Below are 16,664 nucleotides of genomic sequence, written 5' to 3'. Positions count from 1 at the left end.
TACAAAAACAACAAAATAATTAAATATAATAATAATTAAATATAAATATATGAGCACCCATCTTTTTATGGACTTAAGGTAAAGGTACCCCTGCCCGTATGGGCCAGTCTTGACAGACTCTGGGGTTGTGCGCCCATCTCACTTAAGAGGCCAGGGGCCAGCGCTGTCCGGAGACACTTCCGGGTCACGTGGCCAGCGTGACAAAGCTGCATCTGGCGAGCCAGAGCTGCACACGGAAACGCCGTTTACCTTCCCGCTGGTAAGCGGTCCCTATTTATCTACTTGCACCTGGAGGTGCTTTCGAACTGCTAGGTTGGCAGGCGCTGGGACCGAGCAGCGGGAGCGCACCCCACCGCAGGGATTCGAACCGCCGACCTTTCGATCGGCAAGTCCTAGGCGCTGAGGCTTTAACCCACAGCGCCACCTCCAACTCCCTTTTATGGACTTACCCACAGTAATAAGCACAGTTTCAGTGTGCCCAAGAAGGAGACTGCTCCCTAGTAATGACTGTGAGTGACCCTTGACTCCGCTGTTTTCCATTTCCTTCACAGATGAGGAGGAAGAAGGGGAAGATGAACAGGATGATTCCATTGATAGTACCTATAGCCTTATGGTTAGTTTGATGTGATGGTGAACTTACCCCTAAATGCTTCCTTCAAGCAGCTAAACCTTTCCCTCCACAATTCTGGTTCCTGCAAAAGCCCGTTGAGGGCTGTACAAGCACACAGGGCAGTTTAAAGTGGATTTGATGCATCCCAGGCTTGCATGCTTTTCATGCCTTCCGCACCATCTTGTCCTCATCCGGGTTGCAGCCCACAGTCCCCTCACCTCCTTCTAATTCAGATTTCCCCAATATCAGTAGATCCATACTAAGGCAATAGAGGCCAACCAAATGTGACAAGGCAGTGTGCAAGCTTTCCATGTTCTATTGTTAATAGCATGCACACTATTCTGTGACGTTTTGGTTGGCCTTATACAGTAGTACCTCAGTTTTTGAGCATCTCGGAAACCGAACAATTTGGAACCCAGACACCAAAAACCCGGAAGTAATTGCTTCCATTTTCAAACACGCCTCGGAAGTCGAACGTCTTTCTCCATTTATTCAATGGATTTTGCCGGCTGCCCATTGATCCTCGGCTTTCGAACATTTCAGAAGTCGAACGGTCTTCCAGAACGGATTACGTTCAAAATCCGAGGTTCCACTGTATACAGTTCGATTTAAAACACTCATGTTGTTGTTCATGGACTAAACACACATGGAAAAATCGGATATGTGTCCACCGAAAGAAGAGTGGCTAGAAAAACTGATGAGCTACAGTGGTACCCCGCAAGATGAACGCCTCGGAAGACGAAAAACTCGCTAGACGAAGGAATTTTTCATTTTCTTAGCTGCTTCGCAAGACACATTTCCCTATGGGCTTGCTTCGCAAAACAAAGCTTGCCCCGCAAGCTTCGGGGATAGCGGAGAAGCGCAGCGCGCCTTCCCCTCTGTCCCCGGACCCCTTTTGAACCAAGGGGCGGCAACGGGGAGAAGCAATCTTCTCCCCGCCGCCCCTTGCTTTAAACAGGTCCGGGGACAGAGGGGAAGGCGCTTCCCCTCTGTCCCCGGACGGTCTCCATAGGAACGCATTGATTGATTTTCAATGCATTCCTATGGGAAACCGTGCTTCGCAAGATGAAAAACTCGCAAGAAGAAAAAACTTGCGGAACGAATTAATTTCGTCTTGCGAGGCACCACTGTATGCGGAATTGGCCAAGTTGACATATAAACGGCATGACAAGGACAATCATGACTTCAAGGAAGAATGAGAGCTTTTTACAAAATATCTAAAAAGACAACAAAATGATCTGGACTCCTTGGCAGGTCTTGAATAAACATCCACAAATTTATTAGTTGAATATATGATAGATAAGGCAATGATACGTACAATTTTACAATATGTAGAGAACAATATGTGCAAAGAAACCAGAGAGAGGAGCTGAGGGAAGTCCGGGGGGGGAGGGAGGGGGGGAGGGAAAAATAGTAGCTAGTGACTGGACCAAGGTGACCCAGTGAGCTATATGGCTTTGTAGAGATGTGAATTTGGGTCTCCTCAATCCTAATCAGACTTTCTAACCACTGCAATACACATGCTGCCTGTTTGATCATCATAGACCCCCTCCTTGTGTTCTTCAGCATCACCTAAATTTATTCAGGATTTGGGTTCTTTCCATTTATACATCACTTCTCAAATAGACAAAGATCCTTAAGTGATTTACATGAAAACAAAAAATAAAAACAGTAATATGAACATTGTTTTAAAAATATTTAACGGTGCAACACCATATTGTTAGGCTGCCCAAATGTTCTGGGGGGAAATGTCTTCACCTGGTGCCAAAAAAGATGACAAGGTTAATGCCAGGTGAGCCTCCCTAAAGAGAACATTCCATAAATGGGAGCTACTACAGAAAAGACTTGTCTGGCCATTGGCACCCTCCAGACTTCCCCTGGAGGTGGCATGCAGAGAAGGGCTTCAGATGATGATCTCAGGGTATCAGTTTTTAGGTATAATGGTCCTGAACCATATAAGGTCATATAACGGTCAAAACCAGCACTTTGAATTGGGTCTGGACACCTTTCCCAACAACAGATCTGTCACCTGCACCCAGTTCCCCACCACCACCTACCTTGTTGTTGTTGTTGTTGTTGTTTTAACCAGCTTCTGTACTGTTTCACTAGGCTTCCATGTTTACTTTTCACCCTTCCTCTTTCCCTGGCAGTCAAGGTTGGTTCGCAATCAGATCCCCTATTTCATCTGGACCAACCGGCGTGATGTCATTGACTGCCGCCTCCTGCGCAAAGATCAGATGATGAACCACTATGCCAAGGCGGGCACCTTCACCACCAAGGTGGGCAGAGTTTTTGCTTCTTGAACGTCTGGGCCACACTAGCAGAGTGCGAATGGCGCTCCGAGTTGGGAAAAGGAATCTGCAGGATCTGGGCCCAACCAGCTTGTGTGTGTGTGCTTTGGAGTCTTGGGAAATTCAGCCGCTGCAAAGGCATCCATCCCTTCTTTCTCAGGTAGGGCTGTGTCTGAACCTGCGAAACCTGCCGTGGTTTGACCAGGCTGATGCCGATACCTTTTTCCCACGTTGTTACCGCCTTGGAGCTGAAGATGAAAAGCATGCCTTTATTGGTGAGAACTGATCACAATGTTCTCCTTTGGTGGGGTGGGGAAGAGAAGGAAACTCCATGACTCTAGCACAATGGGCTCCTTGCTTTCCCTGCTCTCGGGATGAGAGATGCCTTATCCCAGAGTAAAGGACCACCACGTTTTGGGATATACTTTCTACTTCGATGGTATGTCTTAGTGCGGTAGGAAGTCTGTTTTGATTGTATGTAAGCTGCTTCAATCAAAACAGAACAGTCCCTACCTGCAGGCTTAATTAAAAAAAAAAAACACAGTTTGAAAGCACATCAAAGTGCAAGTAGATAAATAGGTACCTCTCGGGCAGGAAGGTAAACAACACAGTTTTTTTAAAAAAAACACAGTTTGAAAGCACATCAAAGTGCAAGTAGATAAATAGGTACCTCTCGGGCAGGAAGGTAAACAACACAGTTTTTTTAAAAAAACACAGTTTGAAAGCACATCAAAGTGCAAGTAGATAAATAGGTACCTCTCGGGCAGGAAGGTAAACAACACAGTTTTTAAAAAACAACACAGTTTGAAAGCACGTCAAAGTGCAAGTAGATAAATAGGTACCGCTCCGACGAGAAGGTAAACGGTGTTTCCGTGCCCTGCTCTGGTTCACCATGGCCACGTGACCCGGAAGCTGTACGCCGGCTCCCTCAGCCAATAAAGCGAGATGAGCGCCGCAACCCCAGAGTCGGCCACGACTGGACCTAATGGTCAGGGGTCCCTTTACCTTTACCTAAGCTGCTTCAATCAAAACAGAACAGTCCCTACCTACAGGCTTATATATATATATTTTAAACAACACAACACACAAGGACAAGAGGGAGGGAAGAGGGAAATAAAAATCCAGGCATCAATTTCTAAATATGATGACCAGCTGGCACAAATCAGGGGCAGGAGACACCTGATGGAACTGGGCCTCCAGCAAAGCTATTGAAACAAGCCCTGCTTCCCATCTCCTCCACTGAGGCAGCTGGATGGAATTGGTGCCCTCAAATGTCAGTTGAGGAGGGAGGATAGTTTAGGCGTTCCTTTCTTCCCCGCTCTGGATTCTCACCAGAGATTTATGTGTCCTTCCTCCCTTTTATGGTAGAGGATTTCCAGCTGACTGCAGCCAGGAGCCTTCTCAAAGTGGTGGTGAAACGATACTGGAATGAACCCAACATGACAAGACTGGATGCTAATCAGAATGAGCCTCCAAATTTCCCAGAGACTCCAGGTAAGCGGTAGGAGCTGTGTGTTCAAAAAAGGAACAGCCACAGAGATTTCTCTACTGCCGTCTCCAGTGAGTACCTGGAAAAGGTCCTGGATGGGAGAGCAGAACGTGTGATAAATTGCCTTTCTCTGTAAATTTTTGCTAATGCCATCAGTTGTGTTCTAGGGAAGACTATTGATCAGGGGCTATGGGCTACCTCCAAAATTAGCCCTGTGGCTTTTTCTCTAAGGTATTTTTCACAGCGGAGTGATCCTTCTCTTGTCTATGTTTGGGCTGGTCTCCTCTGTGTAAGAAGAGAGAATGGAGTAGAGGTGTTTGACACGCAAATGAACTTTCTTTCCAATGGAGATTAGATCAGAAACTAATTGAAGCATGAGCTTGCTTCAAGTCTTCCATGTGAAAATGTCCTAAGAAAGAAGTGCTATGGAGTTTCTTTATCTGAAGTGAGCTGGGTGTAGCTTTTAGGCTCCCCCAGATCACTGATCACTTTCTCCAAGTCAGTTTCCAACCACCACTCCTCAGTGTCCAGCCAGGCCGTGACAACTGGGAATCTGTTTGTAAAAAAGACCTACCGTAGGTCTCTGTTTGTGACTGTTTGTGTGTGTGTGTGTTGCTTTGATTTCAGACACTCCACTAGTGTCCCTATTTTTCAGGGACAGTCCTGGATTTATGGAAACCATCCTGGTTTCTGATTTGATCCTGAAATGTCCCACTTTTCTTTAGGACATCCCTATTTTCTTTGGAGAAATGTTGGCGGATATGGAGTTATGTGACTCCTGAGCTATCTGACAGCAGCCCTGTATAGGCAAGGGGGGTGTGTGTGTGTGTGTATATATATAAAGGTTGGAAGCCACCCAGAGTGGCATGGGCAACCCAGTCAGATGGGTGGGGTGTAAATAGTAAAATTAGTATTATAATTGAATAGAATGTCCCTATTTTCATGGGAGAAATGTTGGAAGGTCTGTGATTTACAGGGAGCAGCAGAAACAGTATCTCAGGCAGTCTTGCTTTGTGTGCCTTGCATAACTGGCTCAACAACCCTTCGTTTTCCAAAGTCAAGCAGTACACCAGCCGGAAGAAAGGGGTCCTGCTCTCATCCCAGCTGATTGAGACTGCGATACATGCCTGCGAGGAACACATGAGCAGCTTGAGGCACCAGGACATTGACAGAGAATCCGGTTCTCCTTTGCTAATGAAAAAGTCACACTGGGAAAAGTTTCTACATGGCTACTACCAGCTAGCCCAGTAAGTATAGGAGATCCTGGAATATACCACACAGCAAAACCATCTGTTTTTGAACCTGGAAAGCCCCAATTTCAGAACTGGATCTTTGGGCAAATTTGTGTCCATTTGCATAGAGTGGACTCCACCAAGTTGACTTTAACTTGGGCAAGGAGACTGCGTCTTCCTCTCGTCTCTCCACCCCGCTCTCAAAGCTCCCCCCTAAAACTTTATTTGAGGGTATTCAGAAGGCTGGAGGTAGGCAGTGGAAGCTGAAAAAAATGTTTCACAAGTGGAAGTCCATTCTGTTTATGCATGGACAGCACCTGCGTGCAACCTGTTGTGTGTGTATGTGCTCATTTCGGTTTAGCAAGCTTTGTCACCCCACTTTATTTTTTTGCAGAATCATTTTAGGAAAGAAGGTTTTTGACGCAGATTTTGCATTTAGGGCGCTTGGTTTTGTAGCTTGCCCCTGACAAAAGATGACACACCGGGCAGGACTGAACCACAAACTTTGTATCGTTATCTTCTCTGCAGCCCCTGCCTTTCTCCTTCCTCCTTGCTCTCTTCCTGCCCTTCCTCCCCCCTCTGAGCATCCTTGGGAATTGGGTTCATGTGATTACAATGGCACGAGGGCAGCCTACATAAACTCTGAAGGGACAATCTTCTAACACAAACAGGGGAATAAACTACACCTATCAGGATTACAGCAACTGGGTATGTAGAGGAAGATACAGGGACTTAATGGGGAATTTGAGGGAAGGACTGGGGTTTGTATTGTGTAAAGAAATTATTATCCCCTGACTACTGGGAGGTCCTGCCAGATTAAACCTGGATTTTTTTCTTTGAGCAGAAACTCCTTGAACACCTTTCATTTCCTTCACAATTGTGAGAGCTGGAAATGTTGCTCTATTTTCAAACGAAATTTTGCAGGAATCAGCAGACTGAGAAGTGTCCATGCAGAAATTTGTTATGTAGGTTATGTGAATTGTGTTACGTGAATTAGGCAGTTTTGCTCATCTTTACATGCTTATGCTCTTAATCTCTCTCTCTCTCTTTGTTTTTGCTTTGTTTTTAATCATCACAATAAATGATTAAATGACGATAAATTTGGGGGCTGTGTCTGAAAGAGTGAAGGGAAATGACTGTCGGACCTGAGTATGAAGGCCCTAGGCATGGGAAACAATGGAGAGAGGAAGCTCACGTATCCCAAGCCCAGGCATTGGGAACCTACAGCCTACTCTGTGTTGTTGGGCTAAACGCCTATAGGGTGGTATCCCATTGAAGTAGTTCCATCAGCACAAGGACCTTCTCTCCTCTCCTGCTTCTACACTCTCTCCAAATATCCTCCGGAGGGTTGGGAGAACCCCAAGAACAGATTTAGGGGGTGCATAGGGGAAGGGGGGGAGTTCGTGATGCAGCCAGAAGTCCTTACGCAAATGGAACTATGTTGTCGGATACTGCCCACAATCCCTTGACATGTTGGCCATGCTGGTTGTGGCTGATAGGCGTTAAAAGGTAAAGGTAAAGGGACCCCTGACCATTAGGTCTAGTCGTAGTTGACTCTGGGGTTGCGGCGCTCATCTCACTTTATTGGCCGAGGGAGCCGGTGTACAGCTTCCGGGTCATGTGGCCAAGCATGACTAAGCCGCTTCTGGCGAATCAGAGCAGTGCACGGAAACGCTGTTTACCTTCCCGCCGGAGTGGTTCCTATTTATCTACTTGCACTTTGACGTGCTTTCAAACTGCTAGGTGGGCAGGAGCAGGGACCGAGCAACGGGAGCTCACCCTGTTGCGGGGATTCGAACCGCCGACCTTCTGATCGGCAAGCCCTAGGCTCTGTGGTTTAACGCACAGCTCCACCCCATTAGAGTCTAATAATATCTAGAGAGCCATGAGTTCCCTCTGCGACTGTAAGGGCTGTAAATCTGTTAATGGTGAAATGGTCCATTAGGAGGCCATATTCTGAGATTCACCACTTGGTCATAACAGTGCCAATTTCTAGATAAAGCTGCGGTTGAGTCCGATACAACAGCTCGTTTCTAGAATAGCTGCCTGTCCGAACCAAGCAGATTGTGCTGGCAGGAGAATGGGTGGGGTCCTTGCTCTGAGTCTTTGTGTTTGCAGTGAGGGGGCACAGATGGTGCAGACGGGTGCCCACGTCGAGCGGTGCGAAGATGTCCTTCAGCGACTGTCCAAGGTCGTCCCGCAGCTGGACATGGAAGGGGACAGGAACATATGGATTGTGAAGCCAGGAGCCAAGTCCCGGGGCAGAGGTGAGAGGAGTGGTGCTTTGATGATCCAAAAGAGCATATAAGGGGGAGACTGGGGAAAAATGGACTTGGCAAAGGCCTTGTTCACGCTGGGCTTCTTCCTGAGCAGTGGTACTCTGACCACATCCCTATTGTGCCCTTCTTGAGTTTGCTGTTATTAAAAAATCTTGGTTGCTAAGGCACTGTGCACAACTGGTGCAGCCCTCACCCAGCAGGCTTGGAGAGGAGAGGGTGTGCTGTCTTGACACCCAGCAGTTGAAACGTGAGGTTTTTTTCAGCCTCTATTGAGTTCACACAATCAAATGAGACAGTGAAGGCCGACTGAGAAGGGACTTGCTTACTGCAGTGAATGCAGCCTGTCCTAGTGGCAGATTGAGGTTGCTCAGAGTTAACCCTCTAGAGAGCCAGTGTGGTGTAGTGGTTAAGAGCGGCAGACTCGTAATCTGGTGAACCGGGTTCGCATCTCCGCTCCTCCACATGCAGCTGCTGGGTGACCTTGGGCCAGTCACACTTCTTTGAAGTCTCTCAGCCCCACTCACCTCACAGAGTGTTTGTTGTGGGGGAGGAAGGGAAAGGAGAATGTTAGCCGCTTTGAGACTCCTGAAGGGGAGTGAAAGGCGGGATATCAAATCCAAACTCTTCTTCTTCTATGAACCAGCCTTGTAGGGTGAGAGCCAAAGGGTTTGTCCCCCCCCCTTTTCTCTCCAAAACACTTTTCATTTTTGTGTTGTGACTTTCAGATCGTAAGCCCAAAGGCAGATCCTTTCCTATCATTGACATTTGTTAGCTTTTCTTAGGGTTGCCATACATCCAGAATTTCCTGGACATAGCCAATTTCAGCCCTCGAGCTGAAATGGCAGCCCATGTCAGTAGTGTAGATTTTGGTGATTTTCACCGGTGTGGTGTAGTGGTTAAGAACGGTAGACTTGTAATCTGGGGAACCGGGTTCGCGTCTCCGCTCCTCCACATGCAGCTGCTGGGTGACCTTGGGCCAGTCACCCTTCTCTGAAGTCTCTCAGCCCCACTCACCTCCCAGAGTGTTTGTTGTGGGGGAGGAAGGGAAAGGAGAATGTGAGCCGCTTGGAGACTCCTTTGGGTAGTGATAGAGTGGGATATCAAATCCAGACTCCTCCTCCTGCTCCTCCTCTTCTTCTTCATTAAACTGTCGTGTCCAGATTTTCACTTTTTTAAACATGGCAACCCTAGGCCCTTTCTGGAACCGTTTTTCGTTGTTGCTGCCAAAGATAAAAATGCATTATGTTAGTCCTGCCACGACAACCTGATGACCACCTGGTTATGCAGGGCTCCTGATCCTGGTGTGATATGACTGCCACCTTTGTGAGTTTCACAGCCACCCTAGAAGTTTTCTTTGTTGAGTGGAGGTTGGACACCAGTAACCCAAAACATGCCCTTTGTGTCTCTTGCCATCTCCGCTGCATCGGCTGTGGAAAGAGTGTTGTCTACCTAGCCTGGCTTCTGCAGAAAGGGTGCCTGAGCTCTTTGCTCTGAACTGCTCTGATGGCAAGGATGTGGGGATGGAACAGACGTGGATCTGTCATGACCGTGAGGGCTTTTGTTTCCCAACAGGCATCATGTGCATGGACCGCTTGGAGGAGATAGTGAAGCTAGTGGACTGCGACCCCATGATCGTAAAGGATGGCAAGTGGGTGGTGCAGAAATACATTGAGACCCCCCTGCTCATCTTTGGCACCAAGTTTGATCTGCGCCAGTGGTTCCTGGTGACCGACTGGAACCCACTGACCATCTGGTTCTACCAGCATAGCTATATCCGCTTTTCCACGCAGCCCTTTTCCCTACACAAACTGGACACGTGAGTGTTGCATTGCTTATCTTCTCCAGGGCTGGATACAGCTTTATGTGTGTGGTTGATGAATGTGTGTGTGTGAGAGAGAGAGAGAAAGAGTGAGAGAGAAAGAGGGATGCTGCTACTTTGTTCTGTGCATGCCACTCACAGTCTTAAATAGTCTCGTTGATGCCCCATGAGGACCGCAGAGCCACAGAAGAGCATCTGTCTTGCATGCAGAATGGTCTCAGGCTTTTGCATTGGCATCTCCAGGTGGGATTGAGAATCTCTCCAGCCTGAATCCATGGAGAGCTGCTGCCAGTCTGTGCTGACAATACAGAGCTAGGTGGACCATTGGCCTGACAGTATAAGGCAGCTTTCTGCGCTCTTCTTAATTCTGCAGGATCATTCCAGTTACAGTGGTACCTCAGGTTACATATGCTTCAGGTTACATACGCTTCAGGTTACAGACTCCACTAACCCAGAAATAGTGCTTCAGGTTAACAACTTTGCTTCAGGATGAGAACAGAAATTGTGCTCCAGCGGCGCGGCAGCAGCTGGAGGCCCCATTAGCTAAAGTGGTGCTTCAGGTTAAGAACAGTTTCAGGTTACGTACGGACCTCTGGAACGAATTAAGTACTTAACCTGAGGTACCACTGTATTATTCCCGGGTAAATAGTTTGTGAACTACAGCTCTGACCATTTAAACAGATTGCAGACCTGCTTGAAACCCTGGGAAGCTCCATATATGTTTTTGTGTGTGTATGTTTTAAATCTCTCTTGGTAAGGCACCTTGTGAGTGCAATGTGCCCTGACGAGCAGGTGAGAAATCTGTTGCATGAAATTAAATAAATCAGCGCTCTCGTGGAGACCAGCGTGCTCTGTAAACATTGCCAAAACAACTTGACCAGCATAATGTAACCGGGGAAAGGCATGTGATGGTAACTGGCGACACTGAATATCTTGGAGAGCTCCAAGAGAGGGCAGCTGAGGGTGGAGAAGAAATGGAGGGTGGGAGAAAGGAAAAAAGAAGTGGTGGTGGAGGAGTGAATATCTAGTATGAGCATGAAAAAGGAGTTGGGAGCCTGGGTGTGGTTGCAGTAATAAGGAGAGAGTACTTTGGGGAGGAATGGAGATAGGGCTTGTTCAGAGAAGCACGAGGGCGCTGTGGTGCTAAAGTAGAGGGAGATGAGGTTTTTGGGGAAGGGAGAATGCAGAGCAATGCAAAGCAGTCATGCCTTGTGCTTTGCTGGAGCCCAGCAGGGGAGAAATGCCCAAGAAGTACTGTAGTTACCACGCTGATAAGGGGCAGAGCTGTTGTGAACAGGGCTTCTTTAGAATGCAGAACGAGGCTTCTTTGACAGCAGCACGTACAGAGAAGAAGTATCTGAAATATACTCGGAGTCGAGAGTGGATTTCATTCTCTTTATTCAGCTCATGGTGGGAGGAGGAATGAAAGTTCCCCCAAAGTATCTGCTTTATATACATTATTTACACAATGGGCTGCACGTGATTGGCTAATTCCGGAATTCTCCTGTAGGCCAATCAGGTTGTGTATTCACTTCCATCTGGAGCCGGATTGGATGGCTCCTGCAGACCAATCAGACTGCTGCATTCTGAATTCTATTTTTCTAGGACCAATCAGACTGCAGCATTTTGGATCCTATTGTTCTAGGACCAATCAGACTGCTGCATTTTGGATCCTATTCAACTCAGTACATAACAGTATCCCTGATCACCATAGATGGGAAGGAGTTGAGAATGGGGAGCAGCTCAGTGGGCGAGCCTCTGTTTTGCATGAAGGAGGTGCCATGTTCAGTCCCCAGAATCTCCTGGTAAGGCTGGGAAAGCCTCCTTTCCAAAATCCTTGAGTGCTGCTGCACTCTTGCCCCTATAGATGACGCTGAGCCAGTGGCGTAGCGTGGGTTGTCAGCACCCGGGGCAAGGCAAGTAATTTGCGCCCCCTAACCCGTGGATTTGCTAACCCTAACCCCCAGATGTTGCTGCCGGTGCGGCCGGCCCCCCCTGCACCCCCCCACGCTATGCCACTGCGCTGAGCAAGATGGGCTGATTTTCTGTGTTCCTATTGTGGCTTAGCAGGGATGGAACACACACCTCCCGGGTCCCAATCCTGTATTGTTGCCCGATGCACCTGCCCCCTGCCCCTTGTGGACTGATCTTACCCTCCTCCCCAACCCAGCTCCATCCACCTGTGCAACAACTCCATCCAGAAGCACTACGAGAACTCGCTGAACCGCCACTCTGAGCTCCCCCGCGACAACATGTGGTCGTCGGAGCAGTTCCAGGCCCACCTGCGACAGATGGGGGCCCCCGAGGCGTGGTCCACGGTGATTGTGCCCGGCATGAAGGCTGCCATCATTCACGCCATGCAGACCTCGCAGGACTTGGTGGAATTCCGCAAGAACAGCTTTGAGCTCTACGGCGCAGACTTCCTCTTTGGAGAAGATTACCAGCCGTGGCTGATTGAGATCAATGCCAGCCCCACCATGGCAGCCTCCACTGCCATCACTACCCGCCTTTGCGCCAGCGTGCAGGAGGACACCTTGCGTGTGGTCATTGATCGCAAGTACGATCGCAACTGCAACACGGGAGACTTTGAGCTCATCTACAAACAGGTTAGTGCACAGGGCCCAGCTGCCTTAGTCTCAAGGACTGGGATTAGCTGCTTGGATCAAGCATCTCCCCAATCTGCCTTATTTGCCCTGCACTGGCTCTGCCTCCCTTTCCTTTGGGTTCTTGCTCTGCCACCATCTGGTAGCCTTCAATGCAGATGGCTCATCCTTTCTGCACTGAGGGTTTGCAGGCTGATTAGGTGCCTGAGGAGCCAGCTGGCAGGAATGGCCAACAGAAAGCTAAGGGAGCTCATTCAGAGCTGTCTCCAGTGCCTCATGGAATGGGACAGGACCTCAAAGCAGGCCTGAGTTTCTCCTCTATGGAGTGTGCCTTGATTGGTTGGGAGGCGGCACACACAGACTTCCCCTTTCTTCCTATATATATAGAAACCTAAGGCTGTTGTCGTGCTTTGCAGTTCACGCGGCCACCAGTAGGTGACCATGCCAGCTCCAGTGTGACAAACACAGGCAGGAGAGCAAGGAAGCACTGCTGGTGGCAGGCAGCCCAGGAAGGAAGGAGAGGCACTTCACAGAGCGGTTTAGCAAACCGTTATGAAGCATCCCTTGCCCTCTGTTAAAAGGCGGTTGGGGTTGGGATGCACTGTGAGGGGAGGAGCAGTGTAAAGAGAGTGGGGTTTGGTCAGGTGTAGGAGAAGGGCAGCTGGCAAAGGGGTTGGTGGACAGGCTGGATCAGTGGAGCGAGCAAGCTCGGCAACCTCTAGTTGCTAGTCCAACCCTGTGCAGTGCAGAAATCTCATGCTCTTCCTACTGAGCCTTCCAGATTGGAAGCAAACACTGTTCAGAATGTACTGTACCTCCTGCAGAACTGCAGTGGATGGCCTCCTCCTCATTCCTTCACTCTGATGCAGAGATGCTCCAGAATTACCTGTTCTTGGAGGGGGCTTATGGGAAGGAGCATCACAGGACCCTTTTTAACAATTTGGTTTTTTGCAAGCACCCTAGTGGTTCTCTCAAGACACGTTGTAGCATGTATGTGGGCGCAGTATGGGAACAGCTTTTTGGGGCCTGCTCTGTACCAGACACAGATGCATCCCGGGAACCATTTCTGCTTGATGACAACAACAACAACAACAGTTTATTATTTATACCCTGCCCATCTGGCTGAGTTTCCCTAGCCACTCTGGGCAGCTCCCAACAGAATATTAAAAACACAATAAAACATCAAACATTAAAAACTTCCCTAAACAGGGCTGCCCTCAGATGTCTTCTAAAAGTCAGATAGCTGTTGATTTCCTTGACATCTGATGGGAGGGCATTCCACAGGATGGGCGCCACCACCAAGAAGGCCCTCTGCCTGATTCCCTGTAACCTCTCTTCTCGCAGAGAGGGAGCCACCAGAAGGCCTCTCAGCCTTGTGGCAGCTTTGCAAGCCAGGGCCAACGAGAATCCCTGCTGCCCTGCCCCTTTGAGCTCGAGGGGTGCTTGGCAGCCTCACCCTGTTTCCCTCATCTTCCCACAGGCAGCTGTGGAAATCCCTCAGTACGTTGGCACTAGCCTTTTGGTAGAAGGCTCCACTGTCAAGAGGCCTCCGCTCCAGAGAAGCCCCGTGCCTAGCGACACCAAGAACAACAGTGGGCCGCAGCCGCCCAAGCCCAAGCTGATCTACCGGCGCAGTAACCAGGATACTCCACGAGCCCCCACCCCGTGCTGGGCGTCCGCCAACGGCAAGGCGACCGAGCCTGCGGCTCCTGGGAAGGAGAACAAAGCCCGGGAGAAGGCGCCCGGCAGCAAGGTCCCCAATTCGACATCCGCAAGGTTCAAGCTGCCCAGCAAGCTCAACGCAGACCCCCGCAACCGGAAGGTGCTGATGGCCCATAGCATGGCTACCACCACGGTCGTCCCGGGGGGCAAGTTGTCCGGCCCGGCTCAGCTCTGTGCCACGTCCAGCTCCCAGAGCCTAGCCCCCCAGGAGCCCGCCCTCCACCAGGCCAAGGATCCCAAAGGCGCCAGCGCGGTGGCTCCGGTGCCCAGCAAGGCAGCCCCGATGCCAGGTAGGGAGCTGTGGCTGAAGATGCGGTCGCAGGAAATGGGTTCTCTCCCCCTCTCTCCTGACCTGGCGGCCTCTCGCGCTCCCTTCTCTGCCGCCTACCCCGTGAGGCTCAGGGTGCAGCAGCACCTGCGGAACTTGATGCACAGCATACCTGTGCCCCCAAATCCCCCGTCCCCCCCGGGCATGGATTTAGCTTCGGCCACCGAACTCACTGCCATCAGAGCGTCTATGATCAGAAGGCGGCAGCAGAGGGAGGGCAGGAGCCCCCATTGACCCAGGAGCAGCCCTCGTTCGGGGCTTGTCGCCGCAGGCAGGAATCATGCTACATATATATAAATAGATATATATATTTATAGGGTCTGGGCAGCACTTCTTAACGTGGGGTTGTATGGAGAGGGAATCATGTTTTCTTAAGAGCTAGACACTCCATCCCAATAAAGGACTTTGAAGGAACATTGGCCACAGTGTGTGATGGCAGGGAGTGGAACAGAGGAGGAGGTCGGATGAACCGCCTTTGGCATTTGTGTGGAGGGCGAAACTAAGGCTCTGTTTGCTAGGGGCAAGGCGGGCAGGGAAGTGCTAGGAGTCAAGAGCAACACAGGGACTAAGGGAGGTGGAGAGAAACCATGATATGAAGGGAATAACTTTGATTCCAAGGACACCTGGGAGGCAGAGAAGGTTCTCAGAACCCAGGATAGAAACAGTTTCCCATGAGCGTACAGTGGTACCTCGGAAGTCGAACAGAATCCGTTCTGGAAATCCATTCGACTTCCAAAACATTCAGTAACCAAAGCGTGGCTTCTGATTGGCTGCAGGAAGCTCCTGCAGCCAATCAGAAGCCCCACTGGATATTCAGGTTCCAAAGAACGTTTGCAAACCGGAACACTCACTTCTGGGTTTGTGGTGTTTGGGAGCCATAATGTCCGAGAACCAAGGCGTTTGGGATCTAAGGTACGACTGTATTTAGGATCATTGACCTTCTTTGAAATGGATGTTTTGGGACGGGCCACACCCACAATGGCAGCCATTTTGTGAATGGGTCCTCCCCTTACCCCCCTGTCGGCAGCCATTTTGTTTCTTTCTCTGTACATTCCCAATGTGCCCACCAGAACCCAAAAGTTGGTGACTCCTGATGTAGAGATTGCTTGGTTCCAAGCCCACTGGAACAGAGCGGACTGAATTTCAGACAGAGGAAATTATGTGACCTTGGGCCAGTCACACCTCTGTGAAGTCTCTCAGCCCCACTCACCTCACAGAGTGTTTGTTGTGGGGGAGGAAGGGAAAGGAGGTTGTTAGCCGCTTTGAGACTCCTGAAGGGGAGAGAAAGGCGGGATATCAAATCCAAACTCTTCTTCTTCTTCTTCTTCAGAAGCACGTGGGATTTAGGCAAAGAGGTTGAACAACCCTGCCTTGCGACCCACAGCCAAGCTCTGCAGTACACGACATTTACCACCATCCTCCCGAGTCTCTGCCTGGCTAGCCATCCTCCCTACCTTGCTACTGATTTGTCTGCTACGGTGCTGTTGTTTTTGTCCCTCCATTTGGGTGGCATTGTGAAACAACGGAGCAGGAGGGGTGGTACTTGACCTCCCCTCCTCCCTGTGGTTCTTCATCTCCATTCTTAATGCATCAGCACACTTCTTGCCCTTCTGTCAAACTTCTGTGGTCGAGGAACCACCTATTTGGTTGAATTAAGTAGGAAGGTACAACAGTATATACCAAATATTTCTTCAAGGACTGAAGCAGAATGCACGAATAAGCCACTGACTAGCAAAATTCAGGTGACCAAGCTGAGGTGGTATGAGAACAGAATGCTGAACTTAGACGGGCCCCGATCCAGCAGGCTCCTCTTGTGTTCATAAGCTAAGCACGGGTGCAAGGTATTCCATTAACATGATCCTAAATATCATTCATGGGTAGGGGTGCTCTTTAATGCAAAAAAAAAAAAAAAAGTTTTTAAAGCTGGCCCTTTTCACTCTAATGAAATTCCTTATCATCACAATGGACTCCTGCTTATCCCTCTTGAGGCATTCATTGTTTTTGTGTGTTACAATCATGAAAGATACATGCAAGCCCTTCTCCCTGCCAGAAGTCGCAGTCCTCTTATCGATAGCCCTCCATGAGTTAAAGGACATTTTCCAGAAGCAGGCAGTTCGCCATATAAATACTGGGGGTTGTATTAAACTTTTACTTAAAAGTTGGGCTGGCTCCAACTAAGTAGCTCTGCTATTGATAGCCAGTGCGAGGACTCCTGCTGGCACATAGGGACACCCAGCCCCGGCAAAATCAGCTTGGGGTGTGTGTGGTTGGGACCACCCCAGAACAGCAGA

General features: G+C 49.3%; 1 protein-coding gene across 3 annotated transcripts in view; it reads left to right on the top strand.

Moving 5' to 3' along the window:
- The window catches only part of TTLL3 (tubulin tyrosine ligase like 3), a 28,431-nt gene that overhangs the window by 9,310 nt on the left and 2,457 nt on the right, over window positions 1-16,664 (top strand). For all 3 annotated transcript variants that reach the window (XM_083723481.1, XM_083723479.1, XM_083723480.1), the window contains exons 7-15: window positions 552-613; window positions 2,761-2,889; window positions 3,062-3,176; window positions 4,270-4,395; window positions 5,448-5,637; window positions 7,741-7,889; window positions 9,474-9,717; window positions 11,891-12,326; window positions 13,804-14,335. In XM_083723481.1, the coding sequence (XP_083579607.1) occupies window positions 552-613; window positions 2,761-2,889; window positions 3,062-3,176; window positions 4,270-4,395; window positions 5,448-5,637; window positions 7,741-7,889; window positions 9,474-9,717; window positions 11,891-12,326; window positions 13,804-14,335 (1,983 nt within the window). The remainder of the gene's footprint in view (window positions 1-551; window positions 614-2,760; window positions 2,890-3,061; window positions 3,177-4,269; window positions 4,396-5,447; window positions 5,638-7,740; window positions 7,890-9,473; window positions 9,718-11,890; window positions 12,327-13,803; window positions 14,336-16,664) is intronic.

This window comes from Podarcis gaigeae, assembly GCF_964106915.1.
Source record: "Podarcis gaigeae genome assembly, chromosome: 2".
Taxonomy (NCBI): domain Eukaryota; kingdom Metazoa; phylum Chordata; class Lepidosauria; order Squamata; family Lacertidae; genus Podarcis; species Podarcis gaigeae.
This window is presented reverse-complemented; position numbering and strand designations above follow the sequence as displayed.